The sequence below is a fragment of the Thamnophis elegans genome, chromosome 13, assembly GCF_009769535.1.
Source record: "Thamnophis elegans isolate rThaEle1 chromosome 13, rThaEle1.pri, whole genome shotgun sequence".
NCBI lineage: Eukaryota > Metazoa > Chordata > Lepidosauria > Squamata > Colubridae > Thamnophis > Thamnophis elegans.
The window spans coordinates 22,292,579-22,313,000 of NC_045553.1; the positions used below are offsets into that span (position 1 = coordinate 22,292,579).

General features: G+C 44.5%; 1 protein-coding gene across 6 annotated transcripts in view; it reads left to right on the plus strand.

Annotated features, from left to right (window-relative positions):
* LOC116516948 (myoferlin-like) overlaps positions 1–20,011 on the plus strand; it is an 82,293-nt gene extending 62,282 nt beyond the window's left edge. For 4 of the 6 annotated variants that reach the window (XM_032229638.1, XM_032229640.1, XM_032229641.1 and 1 more), the window contains 13 exons: positions 1,030–1,185; positions 2,739–2,830; positions 4,961–5,131; positions 7,081–7,229; positions 9,481–9,620; positions 9,744–9,832; positions 11,126–11,221; positions 11,433–11,574; positions 13,834–13,933; positions 15,220–15,431; positions 16,522–16,631; positions 18,510–18,657; positions 19,162–20,011. In XM_032229638.1, the coding sequence (XP_032085529.1) occupies positions 1,030–1,185; positions 2,739–2,830; positions 4,961–5,131; positions 7,081–7,229; positions 9,481–9,620; positions 9,744–9,832; positions 11,126–11,221; positions 11,433–11,574; positions 13,834–13,933; positions 15,220–15,431; positions 16,522–16,631; positions 18,510–18,657; positions 19,162–20,007 (2,451 nt within the window). In that variant the 3' untranslated portion in view covers positions 20,008–20,011. Of the gene's footprint in view, positions 1–1,029; positions 1,186–2,738; positions 2,831–4,960; positions 5,132–7,080; positions 7,230–9,480; positions 9,621–9,743; positions 9,833–11,125; positions 11,222–11,432; positions 11,575–13,833; positions 13,934–15,219; positions 15,432–16,521; positions 16,789–18,509; positions 18,658–19,161 lie in introns of those variants that run through there. The other 2 variants (XR_004256406.1, XR_004256405.1) reach the window with 2 other exon arrangements.
* The last annotated feature ends 411 nt before the right edge of the window (positions 20,012–20,422 follow it).

The window sequence follows — 20,422 nt, forward strand, 5'->3', positions numbered from 1 at the left end:
TGCGTTATACAAATGGTGTAGGACCATGATGGTGAACCGCGTTATGAGCTCTATTCACCATCATGGCCCTAGACCATTTCAGATTAGTGACTGTCTAGTCTCTTCTTAAAAACATTCAGTGATGAAGCACCCAGAACTTCTGGAGGCAAGTTGTTCCACTGGTTAATTGTTTCAACTGTCAGGAAATTTCTTCTTAGTTCTAGGTTGGTTCTCTCCTTGATTAGTTTCCATCCATTATTTCTTGATCTACCCTCTGATGCTTTGGAGAAGGCGAGCTGTTTCACTGAAACATGAAAGAAATGAAGATTAGATGATGATGATAGATAGATAGATAGATAGATAGATAGATAGATAGATAGATAGATGATAGATAGATAGATAGATAGATAGATAGATAGATAGATAGATAGATAGATAGATGATAGATGGATGGATGGATGGATGGATAGATAGATAGATAGATAGATAGATAGATAGATAGATAGATAGATAGATAGATAGATAGATGGATGATAAATAATGATAGATGGCTGAATGGCTGGATGGAGATAAATGGGTGGATGGATGGACGGACGGACGGACTGATGGACAGAGAGACAGATAATGATAGATGATCAAACCTACAGCATAAAATGTGAGGTTCTGTGGAGGGCTTGCCTGTAGACTGAGCGATGGAGCCAAATTGATCTGATCATAGCATTTTAAGATAAAACAAATCAGAATCATCACCAGGCTGTTTAATGAAAAGTGGAAATAATAACTCCTGGCGTGCTCTTGCATGGAGAGGACAATGGTGAAGAACATGTTCCAGTGAACTGCTACCAATGACTTGCTTTTCATTTTTATGTTGGTGTGTCCCAATCTCCCAATTCTATAATAACCTGTGGGAAAACCAAATTCCAGTACCATTGAGTCAGAGGAACAATATCCTTTGCTCGTTTTTTCAAAAACGCAGAATTTGTCTCGGGGAAATTAAAGCAATACAGGTTCTCCTTAAAGCCTCCACTGCACCAATGCCTTGTTCTACAGGGGCTTTTCCGGATTTATCCTCTGCCAGAAGATCCCAGAATTCTACCTCCACCACGTCAGTTTCAGGAGCTTCCGGACAATGTCTCCCAGGACTGTCTGGTTCGCCTTTATATTATCCGAGGTTTTAATCTCCAGCCGAAAGATCGCAATGGATTGGTAATCATCTTTGCTTTGCTGTTTTGCTACAGTCCAAAAAAAGTTTTCTTCCAGAGCCCACTGGGTAGAAATATTCAAGGTAAACTTTGGTCTAGTGGGGAAGGAACCAAGCTAGAAAGCAGGAGATGGTGAGTTCTAGTACCTCCTCAACTATGAAAGCTGGCTGGGTGATTTTGGACCAATCACCAGGAGACAGTGAGTTCTAGTTCTGCCTTATGCTGAAAGCCAGCTGGGTCATTTTGGACCAATCACCAGGAGACAGTGAGTTCTAGTCCCACTTTAGGCTTAAAAATCATCTGGGTGATTTTGGACCAATCACCATGAGACACTGAGTTCTTGTCCCGCCTTATACATGAAAACCAGCTGGGTGATTTTGGGCCAATCACCAAGAGACATTGAGTTCTAGTCCCTCCTTAGTCATGAAAGCCAGCTGGGTGATTTTGGACCAATCACCAGGAGAGTGTGAGTTCTAGTCCCACCTTATGCATGAAAAGCAGCTGGGTGATTTTGGGCCAATCACCAAGAGACATTGAGTTCTAGTCCCTCCTTAGTCATGAAAGCCAGCTGGGTGATTTTCGACCAATCACCAGGAGAGTGTGAGTTCTAGTCCCGCCTTATGTATGAAAGCCAGCTGGGTGATTTTGGGCCAATCACCAAGAGACATTGAGTTCTAGTCCCGCCTTAGTCATGAAAGCCATCTGGGTGATTTTGGGCCAATCACCATGAGACACTGAGTTCTTGTCCCGCCTTATACATGAAAACCAGCTGGGTGATTTTGGGCCAATCACCAAGAGACATTGAGTTCTAGTCCCGCCTTAGTCATGAAAGCCAGCTGGGTGATTTTGGACCAATCACCATGAGAGAGTGAGTTCTAGTCCCGCCTTATGTATGAAAACCAGCTGGGTGATTTTGGGCCAATCACCAAGAGACATTGAGTTCTAGTCCCTCCTTAGTCATGAAAGCCAGCTGGGTGATTTTGGACCAATCACCAGGAGAGTGTGAGTTCTAGTCCCACCTTATACATGAAAACCAGCTGGGTGATTTTGGGTCAATCACCAAGAGACATTGAGTCCTAATCCCACCTTAATCATGAAAACCAGTTGAGTGACTATGGGCTAGTCACTCTCTCTCTCTCTCAGTCGAACCCACCTCACAAGGTGGTTGTTGTGGGCAAATAAGAGGTGGAGGAAGGCGTGTTGGATACGTCCCTGCCTTGAGTTATTTGTGAAAATAAGAAAGGCAGGATATGAGTAAATAGAGTGGCTAGGACCCTGGCTTTTAAAGTGGAGATGAGCATCCTTGCCAATAATATCCATCAGGGGAGATAAAAAAAGGACGAAATGGCAACCGGGGGCCTGCAGTTGAAGCCCACACACACACACACACACACACACACACACACACACACACACTGTGCTGACGTAGCACTCACACGTTGCATTCATTTAGGAAAGAAGACAAACCATCCCTTTGTGTCTTTGTGGGTGCTGGGCCTGGGACAGGAGGACACAGAGAACAGATCATAGAGCTATACCCTTTGCACCCCTGTACAGTGTGACCCGTACGTCAAAATCAAGCTAGGGAGAGAAAGGATGGATGACCGAGAAGAATATATACCCAACACCCTGGATCCTGTGTTTGGAAGGTCAGTCTAGGCAAGTGGATCTGATTGCTTTGTTGCTCGGCTGGCCAGCATTCAAGCCATGTGTGCAACCATAGTTTCGGACTGCAGATTACACTGAATACTTCTCTTCCATAAGGAGCAAGTTACACCATGCTCCTCTCAAACCTGGTTAACTAATTTGTGTTGATGGCTAGCTAGATAGCTACATAGCCAGATATTAAATAGAATCAAATAGAATAGAATTCTTTATTGGCCAAGTATGATTGGATACACAAGGAATTTGTCTTTGGTGCATATGCTCTTATTGTACATACAAAAGACAAGATACAGTCAATAGAGTAGAATAGAGTAGAGTAGAGTAGAGTAGAGTAGAGTAGAGTAGAATAGAATAGAATAGAATAGAATAGAATAGAATAGAATAGAATAGAATAGAATAGAATAGAATAGAATAGAATAGAATAGAATAGAATAGAATAGAATAGAATAGAATAATTTATTGGCCAAGTGTGATTGGACACAGAAGGAATTAGTCTTTGGTGCAGATGCTCTCAGTGTACATAAAAAGAAAATATACATTCGTCAAGAATCATAAGGTGCAACACTGAGTGATAGTCATAGGTTATTAATAAGCAATCAAATTACGTATACTAGGAAACAAAGGAAACAATATAAATTTTAAAGATACAAGCAACATGGTTAGTGTCATAAGTGGAAAGAGATAGGTACTAGGAAGGAGGAGAATAATAATGGTAAGACAGTCTTAGGAGATAATTTGACAGTGTTGTGGGGATTAGTTGTTTAACAGAGTGATGGCATGGGGAAAAAACTATCCTTGTGTCTAGTTGTTCTGGTGTGCAGTGCCCTATAGACTCATTCTCAGGATAGAAGTTGAAACAATTTATGTCCAGGATGCAAGGGGTCTGTAGTTATTTTCACAGCCCTCTTTTTGACTCGTGCAGTATAAAGGTCCTCAATGGATGAAATCTACTTCATCAATCCTGTTAGATATTACTCATTCCTCTTATATAACACCTTTTAAAACAGTGTCTATCTATAGGGGCAGATATATTCTTAAAATTAACTTCTGGGTCCATGGTTCAAAATATCCTTTCAATATGTTTAATGTTAAAATATTTTGCTTCCTTCTGTAATTCTAAGTCAAGTTTAAGTGTCTTTCTCCTTTAATTGTTAAAAATTAAAATGAACAAAGACCCATCCTTACAAGATTTCTAAGTTTCTGCTTCCATGAACAAAACATTCAAAGGTTTGGTCCAACCTTCTCTAACCAGGCAACATTTAAGACTATTGATATCAAATTATATTTGGGTTTGTGGAAATACTATCCCAAAGAAACATAAACTGAGATTTGAAAGAGACACCTACAACGACAGAAAAAGAATGGGAGAGAGGGGGTAAAAATGAGAAGAAGAGGGGGGAAGGAAGGAAGGAAGAGGGAAGGAGAGGAGGGTGGAAGGGAGAGAAAGAGAAGGAGAGATGGTAGGAAGGGAGAGGGGAAGAGTAGGACTAGGGGAGAGGTAAGGGAAGAAGGAAGGGGAAGAAGAGGAGGGAAGGAAGAGGGTAGGAGAGGAGGGTGGAAGGGAGAGAAAGAGAAGGAGAGAGGGTAGGAAGGGAGAGGGGAAGAGAGGAGTTGGGGAGAGGTAAGGGAAGAAGGAAGGGGAAGAAGAGGAGGGAAGGAAGAAAGAAGGAAGGAGAGGAGGGTGGAAAGGAGAGAAAGAGAAGGAGAGAGGGTAGGAAGAGGAGGAGTAGGGGAGAGGTAAGGGAAGAAGGAAGGGGAAGGAGAGGAGGAAGGAAGAAAGTAGAGAAGGGAGGAAGGGAGAAAAAAAAAGAAAGCAAGGTGGTTTTACAACAGGAGGAAGGGATGGTAAATAAAGCAACCCAAACTGTATATTATAACCTATTAAATGAAATAACAAAGGTATAAGAATGTCAAATGTAAAGAATAACAATTATGTGAATGTATACTTAAAATGGTATGTAAGAGAATTTTAAAAAATTAAAATGGGGGGGAGACTATTGGGGTCACAGCTCCCCAAATCCCTAGAAGCCTATTCTTGCAATCAATTCTGTGAGGGAAGATGGGTAGGAGTGGTGCACTTATATTTTCTTCTTCTTTTTTGGTGGTCTTCCAAGAATCTATGAACTCACATGTACCATCCCATTAGAAAAGGACCTGAAGATCTCATTATTTGATTTTGACCTCTTTTCACCTGATGACATAGTTGGGGACACCACCATAGACTTGGAGGACCGGCTCATGTCTCATTACGGGGCCAACTGTGGGCTGCCACAGACTTACTGTGTGTAAGTACTAAGGCTATATTCCCGAGTAATTCCATCTTTCTCATCCTAGCAGCTTCCAGATGTTTGGGGAGTTATCTCCCAGAAATTCCCAGGAACATCTTCCCAACTTTAGAAGTTTAGGTTGCTTTCACCTACCATAGATAGGAACTGGAAACCTCTAGTCCAGTGAAGCACGGACACAGGCAGGCGGCACCAGGTGCCAAAAAGGGAGCACTTTGCGCGCAAGTCTCTTATGGGCCGCAACCAGGAAGAGCAGTTGCCCAGGGAGCATGCATGCTCTGGAAAATGAATGGTTTCCACACATGTGCATCATCCAGCAAATCTTCTAGTTACTGCCAGGCATGCGCATGCACCAATCAGCTGGCTGATGTGTGTGCTCACGCCCGGAAAATGGAAGACTGGCTCTTGCAGTTTCCCGCACTGCTGCAGGCAGAAAGGCCAGCTGATTCTTGTGCGCGCATATGTGCCAGAAAACCGTAAAAGGAATAGATGATGCCACATTTGCCAGGCGACATGGCTCTGCATGCCACTTGGGGCACATGTGCCATAGGTTCACCATCACAGGTCTAGTCTAACAAAAAAGAAGGACTAGGGATGACATGAAGGCAGTCTTCCAATATTTGAGGGGCTGCCACAGAGAAGAGGGGGTCAACCTATTCTCCAAAACACCTGAAGGCAAGAGAAGAAGTTACAGATAGAAACTTAACAAAGCGAGTTCCAACCTAGAACTAAGGAGACATTTCCAGAGAGTGAGAACAATCAACCAGTGGAACAGTTTGCCTCCAGATGTTGTGGATGCTCCATCACTGGAGGTTTTCAAGAAGAGATTGAACAGCCATTGGTCTGGAAGGGAATAGGGCCTCCTGCGTGAGCAGTGGGTTAGATAAAGACTTCCCTTGCACCTCAGTTGTCCTCTACTGAAGTGATAGTTTCAAGAAAAAGCACCATCTTTCTGAAAATTCTCTCTAAAAACATTGTTTGATCCAGTGGTGAAATTCAATTTTTTTTACTACCAGTTCTGTGGGTGTGGCTTGGTGGGGCAGGGGAAGGATACTGTAAAATCTCTGTTCCTTCCCCACTGCTGGAGGAAGGATACTGCAAAATCCGCATTCCCTCCCCACTTCAGGAGAAGGATACTCCAAAATCTCCATTCCCTCCCCACTCCAGGGGAAGGATACTGCAAAATCTCTATTCCCTCCCCATTCCAGGGGAAGGATACTGCAAAATCTCTATTCCCTCCCCATTCCAGGGGAAGGATACTGCAAAATCTCCATTCCCTTCCCCACTCCAGGGGAAGGATACTGCAAAATCCCCATTCCCTCCCCACTCCAGGGGAAGGATACTGCAAAATCCCCATTCCCTTCCCACTCCAGGGGAAGGATACTGCAAAAATCCGCATTCCCTCCCCACTCCAGGGGAAGGATACTGCAAAATCTCCATTCCCTCCCCACTCCAGGAGAAGGATACTGCAAAATCTCCATTCCCTTCACCACTCCAGGGGAAGGATACTGCAAAATCCCCATTCCCTCCCCACTCCAGGGGAAGGAAACTGCAAAATCTCCATTCCCTCCCCACTCCAGGGGAAGGATACTCCAAAATCTCTATTCCCTCCCCACTCCAGGGGAAGGATACTGCAAAATCCCCATTCCCTTCCCACTCCAGGGGAAGGATACTGCAAAAATCCGCATTCCCTCCCCACTTCAGGAGAAGGATACTCCAAAATCTCTATTCCCTCCCCACTCCAGGGGAAGGATACTGCAAAATCCCCATTCCCTTCCCACTCCAGGGGAAGGATACTCCAAAAATCCGCATTCCCTCCCCACTTCAGGAGAAGGATACTGCAAAATCCCCATTCCCTTCCCACTCCAGGGGAAGGATACTGCAAAATCTCTATTCCCTCCGGTTCTTCAGAACCTGTCAGAACTTGCTGAATTTCACCCCTCTTGCAGGACTGGCCCCACACAGTGGAGAGATCAGCTTCTTCCAAGTGAACTCTTGGAAAATCATACTCAGGCCAAAAGCTTGCCTCAGACGGTGATAAGTGAAGATGGAACCAAAGCTGTTTTCATGGGGAGAACTTACCTGCTCTCTGACTTTGGTAAGTTTACATGCAACTGTCAGTGCTGTACACTTTGGGGCCATGTGCCTCAACTTTGGCATGTTTATATGGACTTCCCAGAATCCCCATTGCTGGCAAATGCACATAGCTGAAATAATAAGTTTCCTTGTGGTCACCAACAATGAGCTTGATTGAAGGTGTCGTTACGTTGAGACAGCGTCCCATTTTGTTTATTTATTTCTATCATACTTTTATTATTTTTACATATGTCAAGGCAGTGGATGTATCCAACATGCCTTGTTCCTCCTATGTTCCCCACAGCGACAATCTTGTGAGGTGGGTTGGACTGAGAAAGAGAGACTGGCCCAGAAGCACTCAGCTGGCTTTCATACCTAAGTGGGCTAGAACTCACTGTCTCCTGGTGATTGGCCCAAAATCACCCAGCTGGCTTTCATACCTAAGTGGGCTAGAACTCACTGTCTCCTAGTGATTGGCCCAAAATCACCCAGCTGACTTTCAAGGCTAAAGCGGGGACTAGAACTCACTGTCTCCTAGTGATTGGCCCAAAATCACACAGTTGGATTTCATGGCTAAAGCGGGACTAGAACTCACTGTCTCCTTGTGATTGGCCCAAAATCACATAGTTGGATTTCTTGGATAAAGCGGGACTAGAACTCACTGTCTCCTTGTGATTGGCCCAAAATCACACAGTTGGATTTCATGGATAAAACGGGACTAGAACTCACTGTCTCCTAGTGATTGGCCCAAAATCACACAGTTAGATTTCATGGATAAAGCAGGACTAGAACTCACTGTCTCCTGGTGATTGGCCCAAAATCACCCAGCTGGCTTTCATACCTAAGTGGGTAGAACTCACTGTCTCCTAGTGTTTGGCCCAAAATCACCCAGCTGGCTTTCATGGCTAAAGCGGGACTAGAACTCACTGTCTCCTAGTGATTGGCCCAAAATCACCCAGCTGGCTTTCATGGCTAATGCGGGGACTAGAACTCACTGTCTTCTAGTGATTGGCCCAAAATCGCCCAGCTGGCTTTCATGACTAAAGCAGGACTAGAACTCACTGTCTCCTAGTGATTGGCCCAAAATCACACAGTTGGATTTCATGGATAAATCGGGGACTAGAGCTCACTATCTCCTAGTGATTGGCCCAAAATCAGCCAGCTGTCTTTCATGGCTAAAGCAGGACTCATAGTCTTCCATTTTCTAGCCTGGTTCTTAATCAGTAATCCAAACTGGCAAGTATAGATATGATCTAGCATCTTTTTTCCCACCACGTCCCCATGTCTTCATTTCATTCTCCTTCCTCAAATGTGATGGATTCAGTTCTTCTTAACAGGACCGGAATTAATGTTTTCACTTTATTCCGACATTTGATGTTTCATTTTTATCACTGGTAGGCACTGGGAACAATCGGCGGTAGAGTAGGAATGAGCATTGCAGACAACTAATTTGGCCGCATAGTTTTCTAGCAACTCAAGAACGGGTAGAGAGCATCACAATTTGGAAGGGGAGGTTGGCAACTAGGATTCTCAGGCAAGAGTCATGCACGGAGTTAACTGCAGTATAACAGACCTTATCAGTTCCTTGGGATAATTGCAGAGCCATGAGCTCCCAGCTGAAATGCCGCAAATTAAGTTCATGCAAGCAGTCTCTGTGACACGAAACACAATCAGCAAAATCTTCAGAAATACGAACTGTTGTCTCCTACAACCACCACTCCCCTTTCCTTCTATTTATTCCCCAGCCAAGGAGGGGCCATTCAGCATCCAGGCGTGCTTTGCTTTCCAAGTCGACTCCTTGTCCTCCGTTGTTCACCTCTCCTATCTGCTCTGTGCATACGCACATCTGGAACAGGCCCCAGCTGTTCCTCCACCTCCTCATATCTCTGACTCCAAAGGCAGCTGCCTCTCCGGTGGCTAGGAAATGTTGGACGGCCCTGGCTCTAAGTGTCCGATACAGAGCATCAATCAGAGCCTTCCCCAAGCCCCAAAACTGACCCATTCTTCCCCAACCTCCTCATCGTCTGAGTCTGCTGCCAGCTCTGCTGGCAGTTGGCAGGCCACAACGCTATCATCCTTCTCCTGGCCAAAAGGAGAGGGAAAGGAAAGGGAATGAACATTTTGGAGCTCCTTACTTTCACTGAAACCTACCTTAGATATTTTCATATTCTTCCTTTTATCCCCACTTTTAAAACTAAAGTAATGAATGCCTTGCCTACTCAAAGCCTCCAGTTGAGTTTGATGGGATTTCATCTTAGGTTTCCTCCTTTCAGAGACCAATATAGCTTCACATGGACATCTGGGACCTGCCAAAGAACGTATGGCCCTCCACCTTCTCCGGACATGTGGTTTGGTCTCTGAACACGTAGAAACTCGCACCCTCTATGACCCAGCTCTACCTGGAATTGACCAGGTAAACCTTCATCTCAGATTTTTACACTGTATTTGTTAGCTGAGAGAAAGAAGAATCAGGCAGTCCAGCAAATCTATCGTTGTGGGTATTATCTTGTGAATCCTGTACCTCTCTCCTATCCAGGGAAAATTGCAGATGTGGGTGGACATCTTCCCACTCTACTTGGGTGACCCAGGACCTTCTTTTGATATCACCCCACGGAAGCCCAAAACGTAGGTCCTGCCAATTTGTGTAAAGTCAATATACACAACAAAACTAAATGTCTACTGCCACCTCAAGCTTGCTTGTGCTTCGCTGATATGTGGTGACAATCTGCCACGAACTATGGAGAAAGGGGATGAAGGGGGGGGGATGCTTGGAAAATCAAAAGTAGGTGCTGTGCCATCTCGAGAAGCTGCTTAAAGGTCACCCAGTTGGAAGAAGGAGGGAGCGGGATGCTGGAACTGACCATTAGGAACACAGTTTGAGGTGCAGGGTACCTTCTTTCATGCATGGTGGCCATGCCCGAAAGATAAAAAAAGGTTGGATTAAAATACAAAAATGGTTACAGGAAATTACAAACACTCAAACTCTCAAACACTCAAACACTCAAAGCAGAATTGTTCCTTCTGGGGATTATTAAGGGAAAGTATATGAAAGAGATAAAATATTTAAATTTGCACATAATTACAGCAGCAAGAATAGCCCTTACACAATGTTGGAAAAGTGATACCATGCCAACAGACTGTTTGATAATCCAAAAGATTCTTGATTGCACAAAGATGGATAAACTCACCTTAGAGTTAGCTTCCGCACTCCAGGGGAAGGATACTGCAAAATCCCCATTCCCTCCCCACTTCAGGGGAAGGATACTGCAAAATCCCCATTCCCTCCCCACTCTAGGGGAAGGATACTGTAAATTCTCCATTCCCTCCCTATGCCAAAGGAAGGATACTGCACAATCCCCATTCCCTCCCAATAAATTTCTGCTACCAGTTCTCCAGAACTGGTCAGAACCTGCTGAATACCACCTCTGTCCCACACCATTCAAAGGGTGTTCATCCCAAACTGTATAGATGTTTCGCTTTTCATTCAAGAAGCTTCTTTAGCTCTTGGCTTGATGGTAGGGAATGGAAGGATGAACCTCCAAGTGGCTTTAACAACCCTCTAAAAGAATGCAAATGACCAACTCTGTCTGCAAGGAGTATCAATCCTTCCATTCCCCACTATCCTGTCAGAGCTCAAAAAGCTTCTTGGATGAGAAGCAAAACATCTTCAAAAGAAAAAAAACCAGAAAGTCCAGTTACCTCCTGAAAAAAGCACCTTTGGGAAGACCAGGGCCTGGATGACTGAAAATCTCCACAGACTTTTAGCCGATTCTATGTTCAAGGGATGCCCAAATGTAGCTGGTGCCCCCAAGAATCAGAGTGGGATAGTGGTGGCCTCGTCGAGCTAGGAATGGGAAGATCCAGGTTCAAGTTCACTTTCAACCATTCTAAAGTCATCTTCTTTTCTCTTCTTTCTAGATTCGAACTCCGCTGCATAATTTGGAACACAAAAGATGTGGATCTGGAAGATACCAATATCTTTGGAGACAAGATGAGTGACATCTACGTGAAAGGGTATGAGACAGGGGTGAAATCCAGCAGGTTGTGACAGGTTCTGGAGAACCGGCAGTGGAAATTTTGAGTAGTTCAGAGAATTGGCAAATGCCACCCATGGCTGGCCCCAGATGGAGAACCCAGTTACAATATGAACCTTCACGAAATCCAATCCCCACTTTTGAGTTGACTGAAAATATTTCTGAAAATATTTCCTTTGTTTTGGTTCCAGATGGCTGGACGGCCAGGAAGAAGACAAGCAAAGAACTGATGTCCACTATAGGTCCTTGGCAGGAGAAGGCAACTTCAACTGGCGATTCATATTCACGCTGGATTATTTGCCTATGGAGCAAGTTTGTGTCCTCACTAAAAAGGTGGTGCATAAGTTGGCTTTTAGTTCTCTTTCTCTTCCCTGCCCTCTCCCTCCCTCTCTCTCTCTCCTTCTTTCTCCCTCCTTCTTTTCCTCTCCCTCCCTTTCTCTCTCCCTCTCTTTCTCTTTTTCTCTCTTTCCTCTCTCCTTCTCTCTCCCTCTCTCCCTCCCTCTTTCCCTCTCCCTCCCTCTCTCCTCCTTTCTCTCCCTCTCTCTTTCTCTCTGCCTCTCCCTCCCTCCCACTCCATCTCTCTCCCTCTTTTTCTCTTTCTCTCCTCCTCTCTCTCCCTCCCTCCCTCTCTATCCCTCTCTTTCTCTTTCCCTCTCCCCCTCTTTTTCTCTTTCTCCCTTTGTCTGTTTTTCCCTCTCCCTCTTTCCCTCTCCCTCTTTCCCTCTCCCTCCCTCCCCCTGTGTGTGTGTGTGTGTGTGTGTGTGTGTGTGTGTGTGTGTGTGTGTGTGTGTGTGTGTGTGTAATCTCATTTGCCCTTTGTAATGCCCTTCAGGAGACTGAAATCCAACTCTTTGAAGAACTAGATTGGTTAAGACACCAGGCTAGAAAGATCATGAGTTCAAGTCCCACCTTAGCCATGTCATTCAGCTGGGTGACTTTGGGTCAGTCTCTCTCCCTCTTTCTCTCCCTCCCTCCCTCTCTCCTTCCCTCCCTCCCTCCCTCTCTCCCTCTCTCTCTCCCTCCCTCCCTCCCTCTCTCTCTCTCCTCTCCCTCCCCCTCTCCTCTCTCTCTCCCCAACCCACTTCACAGGATTATTGTTGTGGGGGGAAAGTAAGAGGTGGAAGGTATGTGCTGGATATGGGCACCACCTTGATCTATTTGTAAAACTAGCACAGGTGGAATGCAAATAAATAAGGTAGAAACTTGAAGATGAAACCAGAAACAAGGTTTGGAGGGGGTCCTTGGTGCTGTTAGAATTATGTTCCATTTTCCAAAGTCCTGCCAGACCGTTTTGACTCCTAGGGATTGTATGGAGAAGCCACTGACTTCTTTCTTTATTATTTTTAAAATTTCCCAGTTTCACTTTCAGCTGGGAAATTTCCGGTGATCTTGATCCAAGCATTAGCCATCCTCTTCCAAGCCCAAAGATGGTGAAATGCTGCCACCTTCTGAGACAGACCAGGGACCTGTGCAATGATGTACTTTCTAGACTTTTCCTAAGCAGCAAGAGTACACAGAGTCCTCAGTTTACCACAGTTCATTTAGTGACCGTTAAAAAGTTACAACAGCACTGAAAAATGAGACTTAAGATGACTTTTCCGAGTTACGGCCTTTGCAACATTCCCATGATTACGTGATCAAAATTCAAACGCTGGAGAACGGGTTCGAATTTATGACCATTGTTAGGTCCTGTTATCCCCTTTTGTGATCTTGGGGAAGCCAGGCCAATACAGCTGTTAACAGCTTAGTTTTCCCCAATGGATGTTTTCTTCCTGGGAACCAGAAGTAAATGCCAGAAGCTGGCAAAAAAAAAAATCAGAAATCACAGTCATGGGGACCTCAGGATGGTTCAAAGAGCTGTAAAGGGTGAGCCAATTGCCAAGTGCCCAACAAAGAAGAATCCCAGGTCTGCATGGGAAGGACAAGGAGTAGAGGATTGGAGGAAAGAAGGATGGGATGAGGGAGGGAAAGGAAGCAAGGAAGGAAAGAAGAGAAGGAAGAAAGATAAGAAAGAAGAAGAAAAGTAAAGAAGATAAGGAAAGAAAGAAGAGCAAGGAGAGAGGGAGGAAAGCAAAGAAAAGGAGAGAAAGCATGACGAGAGGAATTAGAGGAAGGCAAGGAAGAAACGAGGAAGAGGAAAGAAAAATAGAGCAGTGAAGGAGGGAGGGAGGAAAAGAAAGAAAAGATGAGAAAGAGCGAGTAGAGGAATTAAGGAAGGAAGAGAAAGGAGAAGAAGGAGAGGGAGGGAGTACGGAAAGGTGAACAGGAGGGAAGATAAAGAAATAATAAAGAAGAAAGAAGAAGAAAGAAAGAAAAGAAAGAAAGAAAGAAAGAAAGAAAAAAAAAGAAAGAAAGAGGGGAAGGAAGGAAGGAATTATTGTCCTATAATAACTTTAAGGATTGATAGCACAATTTTAATTTTTTCTCCGATTGATCTGATCAAAGCATCTTCTCCAGAAGAATCAGTTTTGACAGGTGCTCGGTTCACCTACCCCTTTCTTCCCAAGCGTTCAAGGGGACGTCCATCACAATCTCTCCTTTTAGCATTTTCATCTTATTACGCTATTTTCCTCCCTTCCATTTTTCTTGCAGCAACATTTTTGGAGTCTGGATGAGACCATGCAGAAGGTACCTCCAAAACTTATCATCCAGGTGTGGGATAATGATAAATTCTCAGCTGACGATTTCATAGGTAAGATTTTTTTTGAATGTGATGAGGACTCTTGGGATGATGTTTTCTGCTGCTTCTCAACAAGATTTCCCTCTCGAATAAACTCATTTTGTATGAAGGAGAGTATAGCTGCTGAACAAAGCTCTCCACTGGCGACAGGAAGGGCATCTGGCTATTAAACACTCTGCTAGCTCCATTCAGTTGTTCAGACTCCACTCCAAAAGAAATTATGAAGTTGTTAAATGATGATGATGATGATGATGATGATGATGATGATGATGATGATGATGATGATGATACCACCACATTATAAGGCCTTGGTAAGGCCACACTTGGAATACTGCATTCAGTTTTGGTCGCCATGATGTAAAAAAGATGTGGAGACTCTAGAAAGAGTGCAGAGAAGAGCAACTAAGATGATTAAAGGCCTGGAGAATAAAACATATGAAGAATGGTTGCAGGAATTGGGTATGTCTAGTTTTATGAAAAGAAGGACTAGGGGAGACATGATAGCAGTGTTCCAATATCTCAGGGGCTGCCACAAAGAAGAGGGAGTCAAACTATTCTCCAAACCACCTGAAGGGAGGAAAAGAAGCAATGGGTGGAAACTAATCAAGGAGAGAAGCAACTTAGAACTGAGGAGAAATTTCCTGACAGGGAGAACAATTAATCAGTGGAACATGTTGCCTCCAGAAGTTGCCTCTGAGAGAGAGCGCTCTGGGGAAAGAAGGGATGAAATGAATAGATGTGACAGACAACTATTTATCTTCCAGATGGACAGACTTGTTAGCCTGACGTGAAAGAGAAACTTTACCGGGGCTGCTGGCGCTCCAAATAAAGGAATCTTTGAGTTCACATTAGAGTGTTTGTGGTGTTTGGGATCTGGATCAGAACAGGACCACAGAACATGGAAGGGTTGGAAGGGGCCTTGGAGGACTTCTGGTCCAACCGCCTGCCCAAGTCAGAATGTGAATTCCTAAAGTTGACAGTGAGGAAAGAGGGGGGGGGCACATACAATGCATACTTTCGGGTAGTCGGATCTCAGATTATCACAGCAGACTTGGGAGAGGTACACCTCATTGGGGAATGTGATGCCCCAATGAGACTGAGGGGAGGGAAGGAACGGGTAAAGTTCGGCTATATTTAAAATAAGGCTAAAATCTGACTGCACAAAACAGGCATTGCCAAAATGCTCCTAATAAATGAATGGTTTCTCTTTTGAAATTTGGCTCGAGACTCAATGAATCAATTAGGGCATTTAATGGAAACTTGACACATGAGACCTTATATTTTCATTCCTTCTGTAGGCAATCTGGAAATGAACTTAACCAGCATCCCACGACCTGCCAAGCGGCCTCGGGATTGCAGTTTGAAAGTCCTGCAGGACGATAGCGGGAAGGCCAGCTCGTCCACTCCTTTTCGCCGACGGAAACAAAAATGCATTTCCCTCTTCACCCAAAGGAATATGAGAGGCTGGTGGCCCTGCATCGTCATTGAGAAAGACAAGCCGCGAGTGTCCGTAAGTCAGGAAGAGATTGAGGATGGGGGGGGGGGGGTCTTACTGTAGTAGGATATCTTTAAAACATCCAATTATAGGTAGTTCTCAACTTACAACAGTTCATTTAGTGACTGTCTGAGGGAGGGAGTCAGATCAAGAAGCAATGGGTGGAAACTAATCAAGGAGAGAAGCAACTTAGAACTGAGGAGAAATTTCCTGACAGTTAGAACAATTAATCAGTGGAACTGTTTGCCTCCAGAAGTTGTGAATGCCCCAACACTGGAAGTCTTTAAGAGGATGTTGGGTAGCCATTTGTCTGAAACGATATAGGGTTTCCTGTCTAGGCTGGGGGTTGGACTAGAAGACCTCTAAGGTCCCTTCTATTCTATTCTATATACCAGAGTTAGAGGATTTCCCCTTAATGCCAGCTTCCATAATATTCTTAATATTTGTAAACCTTCCTTTCCTAAGACAGCTTTCTTGCAAATAGAAGATCACGATCACGTGAAGTGTTAATACCACTTTATAATGGTTTGGTAAGGCCAAACTTGGAATATGGCATCCAGTTCTGGTTGCCACGAGGTAAAAAAGATGCTGAGATTTTAGAAAGAATGCAGAGAAGAGCAAGAAAGAGGATAAGGGGGCTGGAGGCTAAAACATATGAAGAAGGGTTGCAGGAACTGGGAATGGCTAGTTTAATGAAAAGAAGGACTAGGTTAGACATGATAGCAGTCTTCCAATATCTCAGGGGCTGCCCCAAAGAAGAGGGAATCAAACTATTCTCCAAAGTGCCAAAAGGCTGGATAAGAAGCAATAGGTGGAAACTAATCAAGGAGAGAAGCAACTTAGAATTTAGGAGAATTTTCCTGACAGTTAGAACAATTAATCAGTGGGACAGCCTGCCACCGGAAGTTGTGAATGCGCCAACTCTGGAAGTTTTTAAGAAGATGTTGGACAACCACTTGTCTGAAATGGTGTAGACTTTCCTGCTTAAATGGGGTTGGAGTAGAAGACCTCCAAGGTCCCTCCCAACTCTGTTATTCTATTTTCAAGCCCACCCAGAATGATGTTTTACCCCAACTTATGTTCTTGTGTTTCTCTGGCTTCCTAGGGTAAGATTGAAATGTCTCTAGAGTTGCTGACCGATCTGGAGGCCGACGAGTTTCCAGCTGGGAGAGGAAGGGAAGAACCCAATGCAAACCCCTTTCTGAAGCCACCAGAGTAAGATCAGAACACGGGTGTCCTCTGATATAAAGCCTCGCGGAGGGCTGGCTGTCCTCAGAATTGTGACGCCTCTCATCTTGAGACAGTACGGAAGGAAGCTGTAAGCCTCACGCCACCGGTCATAGGGACTGGCAGATTTTGAGGCAGGAAAGAGGTGCTTTTTCAAGGGCAACTGGACTTACTTGATTGTTTTTTTCCCCTTTGAAAACATTTTGCTTCTCATCCAAGAAGCTTCTTTAGTTCTCTTTCTTGGGTGAAGTTGGCCCTGATTTCTTGGTAGCTACCGAAAGGTTTTCAAGAAAAAAATCCAGTTAGCAATAGCATTTAGACTTATATGTCGCTTTACAACCCGTCTACATGGTTTACAAAGTCAGCCTCTAGTCTGAGTCAACCTTGAGCCAATTAGGATCGAATTCCTGGCTGTGGGCAGTGTCAGCCTGCAATGCTGCATTCTTTTTATTATTATTATTTATTATTATTATTATTATTATTATTATTATTATTATTATTAAAAGTTTTTTATTTTTCTCTTTCAAATTCATTCACAAATATACACTCTCATAAATACTATTAACATTTATCTATTAATCAATCTTCATCGTTATTTTCTTACAAATATATAGAATATAGTTTGGGTCACTTTCTTGCCACCCCATGCTTCAATCTTATTTTGCAACAACCTTGCTCCTTCCATTTTCTCAACCTCCCTTCTCTGCCTTCTTCTTTCCTCCTCTCCTTCCTCCTTTCTTCTGCATTCTAACCACTGTGGCACTAGGAAAGAGAAAGAGAAAGGGAATGAGGAAGGAAGGAAGGAAGGAAGGAAGGAAGGAAGGAAGGAAGGAAGGCAACAGCACTTAGATTTATATACAGCTTCACAGTGCTTTTATAGCCCTCTCTAAGCAGTTTACAGAGTCAGCCTATAGCCCCCAACAATCAGAGTCCTCATTTGACCCACCTTGGAAGAATGGAAGGAGGATCAAACTCCTGGTTGTGAGCAGAGTTCTGCACTCTAACCACTGCGCCACTGTTACCTTTTGGGATTGCACCTTAGGGACAACCATGACTTGGATGATTGAGAATCTCAACAGACAGGAAGGAGGGTGCAAATTAAGCCATCTTTATCCTAATTAGTTACCTGACCCGGTCTAGGGGGTTAAAAGACTCTGGAAAATGTATCCTCAGAGAAACCACAATCTTTGGCAGAAGTCTGGTAGATGCAATGGGCAATGTATGTTTCTCCCAATGCCCCAGTGACCCCATTGTGGACTCCTGCAACTCTAGAGTCTGGGATGAAACATAAATTAATGGCAAGGGATCAAAAAAGCCAAGTTTTCTTCTCCCTGGTCTTCATCTGATGGTTGAGCATAAGCAATGAAGGGTGAATGGAGCTAAGATGAAAAAAGAGCAACCAGGATGATTAGGAGACAGGAGGCTAAAACCTACAATGGACGGTTGCAGGAACTGGGCATGGCTAGTCTAGTGAAGATAAGGAGAGCATCTTCCAATATTTGAGGGGCTGCCACAGAGAGGGCGGGGGCCAAGCTATTTCCCAAAGCACCCAAAGGCCAAACAAGGAACAATGGATGGCAACTGATCAAGGAGAGATTCAACCTGGAAATAAGGAGGAATTTTCTGACAGTGAGAACGATCAACCCATTGAAGAAAAGTTGCCTTTGGAAGTTATGGGAGCTTCGTCACTGGAAGCTTTCAAGAAGAGATTCGACTGCCTTCTGTCAGAGATGGTGTAGGGTTTCCTGGGGTGGGAGGTTGGACTAGATGACCTACGAGGTCCCTTCCAACTCTGTTAATCTATTCATCTGAATACAGCTGCTCTCTCGCCACCTCTTCTTTCTTCCTTCTTCTCCCCCAAACTAGGAGGCCGGAGACCTCTTTCCTATGGTTCACAGCCCCCTTAAAGAGCATTCATTTTATTGTATGGCAGAAGAGTAAATGGAAGATCCTAATTTTGATCTGCATCCTGCTGGTGATCTGGCTGTTCATCGATTTCATCTACTCAGCGCCAGTAAGTTTTCTGAGGGGGAAAATGTGAAAATGTAACCTTGAAGGGGAATCATGCACTATAAGTAGTAGGGGAGGGGCTCTTTCAGTCATAGGGGGAGGGGGAGGGAGCAGAGCTGGTATTCAGCAGGTTCTGACCAGTTCTGAAGAACCGGGAGTGAAAATTTTGAGTAGTTCAGAGAACCAGAAAATACCACCTCTGGCTGGCCCTGCCCCCATCTATTCTCTGCCTCCCGAGTTTCCAGCTGATTGGTAGGAAATGGGGTGTTTGCAGTAACCTTCCCCTGGAGCAGGGAGGGAATGAAGATCTTACAGTATCCTTCCCCTGGAATGGGAATTTTGCAGTATCCTTCCCCTGCCATGTCTACCAAGCCACGCCCACAGAACCAGTAGTAAAACATTTTTAATCCCACCACTGGGAGGGAGGGAGGAAGGAGGGAGGGAGGGAGGGAGATTATAAAGTTTAGCTTTCATTGGTTTCATCCATCTTCTAACTTTCTTTACTCAGGGTTATCTTGCCATGAAGTTGGTCAATCCAATGAAATTACATGGTCCATCTTGGCCCAAGCAGTCTCTGAAGAATAATATTAACACAAGCGTTCAAATAGCATGGACAACCTCAGAAATAATGCATACAATTTCAACAGTGTCATTGCCACCAGCATCTTCCAAGAAAGGACCACCAGGAGCTCCCAGGAAAGGACCACCAGGAGCTCCCAAGAAAGGACCACCAGGAGCTCCCAAGAAAGGGCCACCAGGAGCTCCCAAGAAAGGACCACCAGGAGCTCCCAAGAAAGGACCACCAGGAGCTTCTAAGAAAGGGCCACCAGGAGCTTCCAAGAAAGGACCACCAGGAGCTTCTAAGAAAGGGCCACCAGGAGCTTCCAAGAAAGGACCACCAGGAGCTTCTAAGAAAGGGCCACCAGGAGCTCCCAAGAAAGGACCACCAGGAGCTGTCAAGAAAAAGCCTCCAGCAGTTCCCCAAAAAGTGCCAACGACATCTCTCAAGAAAACATCATCAGCAACTAAACTTCCAACAACCATGCTGAAGAAAGTATCAACAACATCTCTGAAGAAAGGTCCACCAACACCACTGAAGAAAGTGCCAACAACTCTGAAGAAAGTAAAACCAACGACTCTGAAGAAAGTGAAGCCAACAACTCTGAAAAAAGTGCCACCATCGACTCTGAAGAAAGTGTCACCCACCGCCTCAAAGAAGCCATTTGCTAAGAAAACACCAAAAGCAACTGTCCCAAAGCCACCACAACCAACTACCAAGAAATTAGGGCCAACTTCTCCCAAGAAAAACCCAGCTTCCCCCCCCAAAGAATTCCAACTCCTAAAAATAGATTGATAACACCAAAAACTCCCCCAAAATAATAGTCTCTCCCCCCCCCCACCCAAAAAAAGTCCTTGTAGGATACCACCAACTGCTAAGACTCTGGTATAGTTAAGTGACATTTTTTTGCTACCCAACAGAAGCCCTGCCCTGTTCCCCCAGGTTTGCTGGAACATCATCCCAAAAATACATCAGATGGAAGAGGAAAATATGCAATCGCAACAATAGAAAGAGGAAAGGAAAAGAGGAAAGGAGAGAGAAAGAAGAAAGAGGAAAGGAGAGGAAAGGAGGACAGGGAGGCGAAGTCAGAGTAGGAGAGAGGGTAGGAAGGGGAAGAAGAGGAGAGGAAGGGGATGGAGAAAAAAGGAAGGAGAGGAAGAAAGAACAAAGTAGAGAAGACAGAAGGGAGGGAGAAAAGGAAAGAAAAACA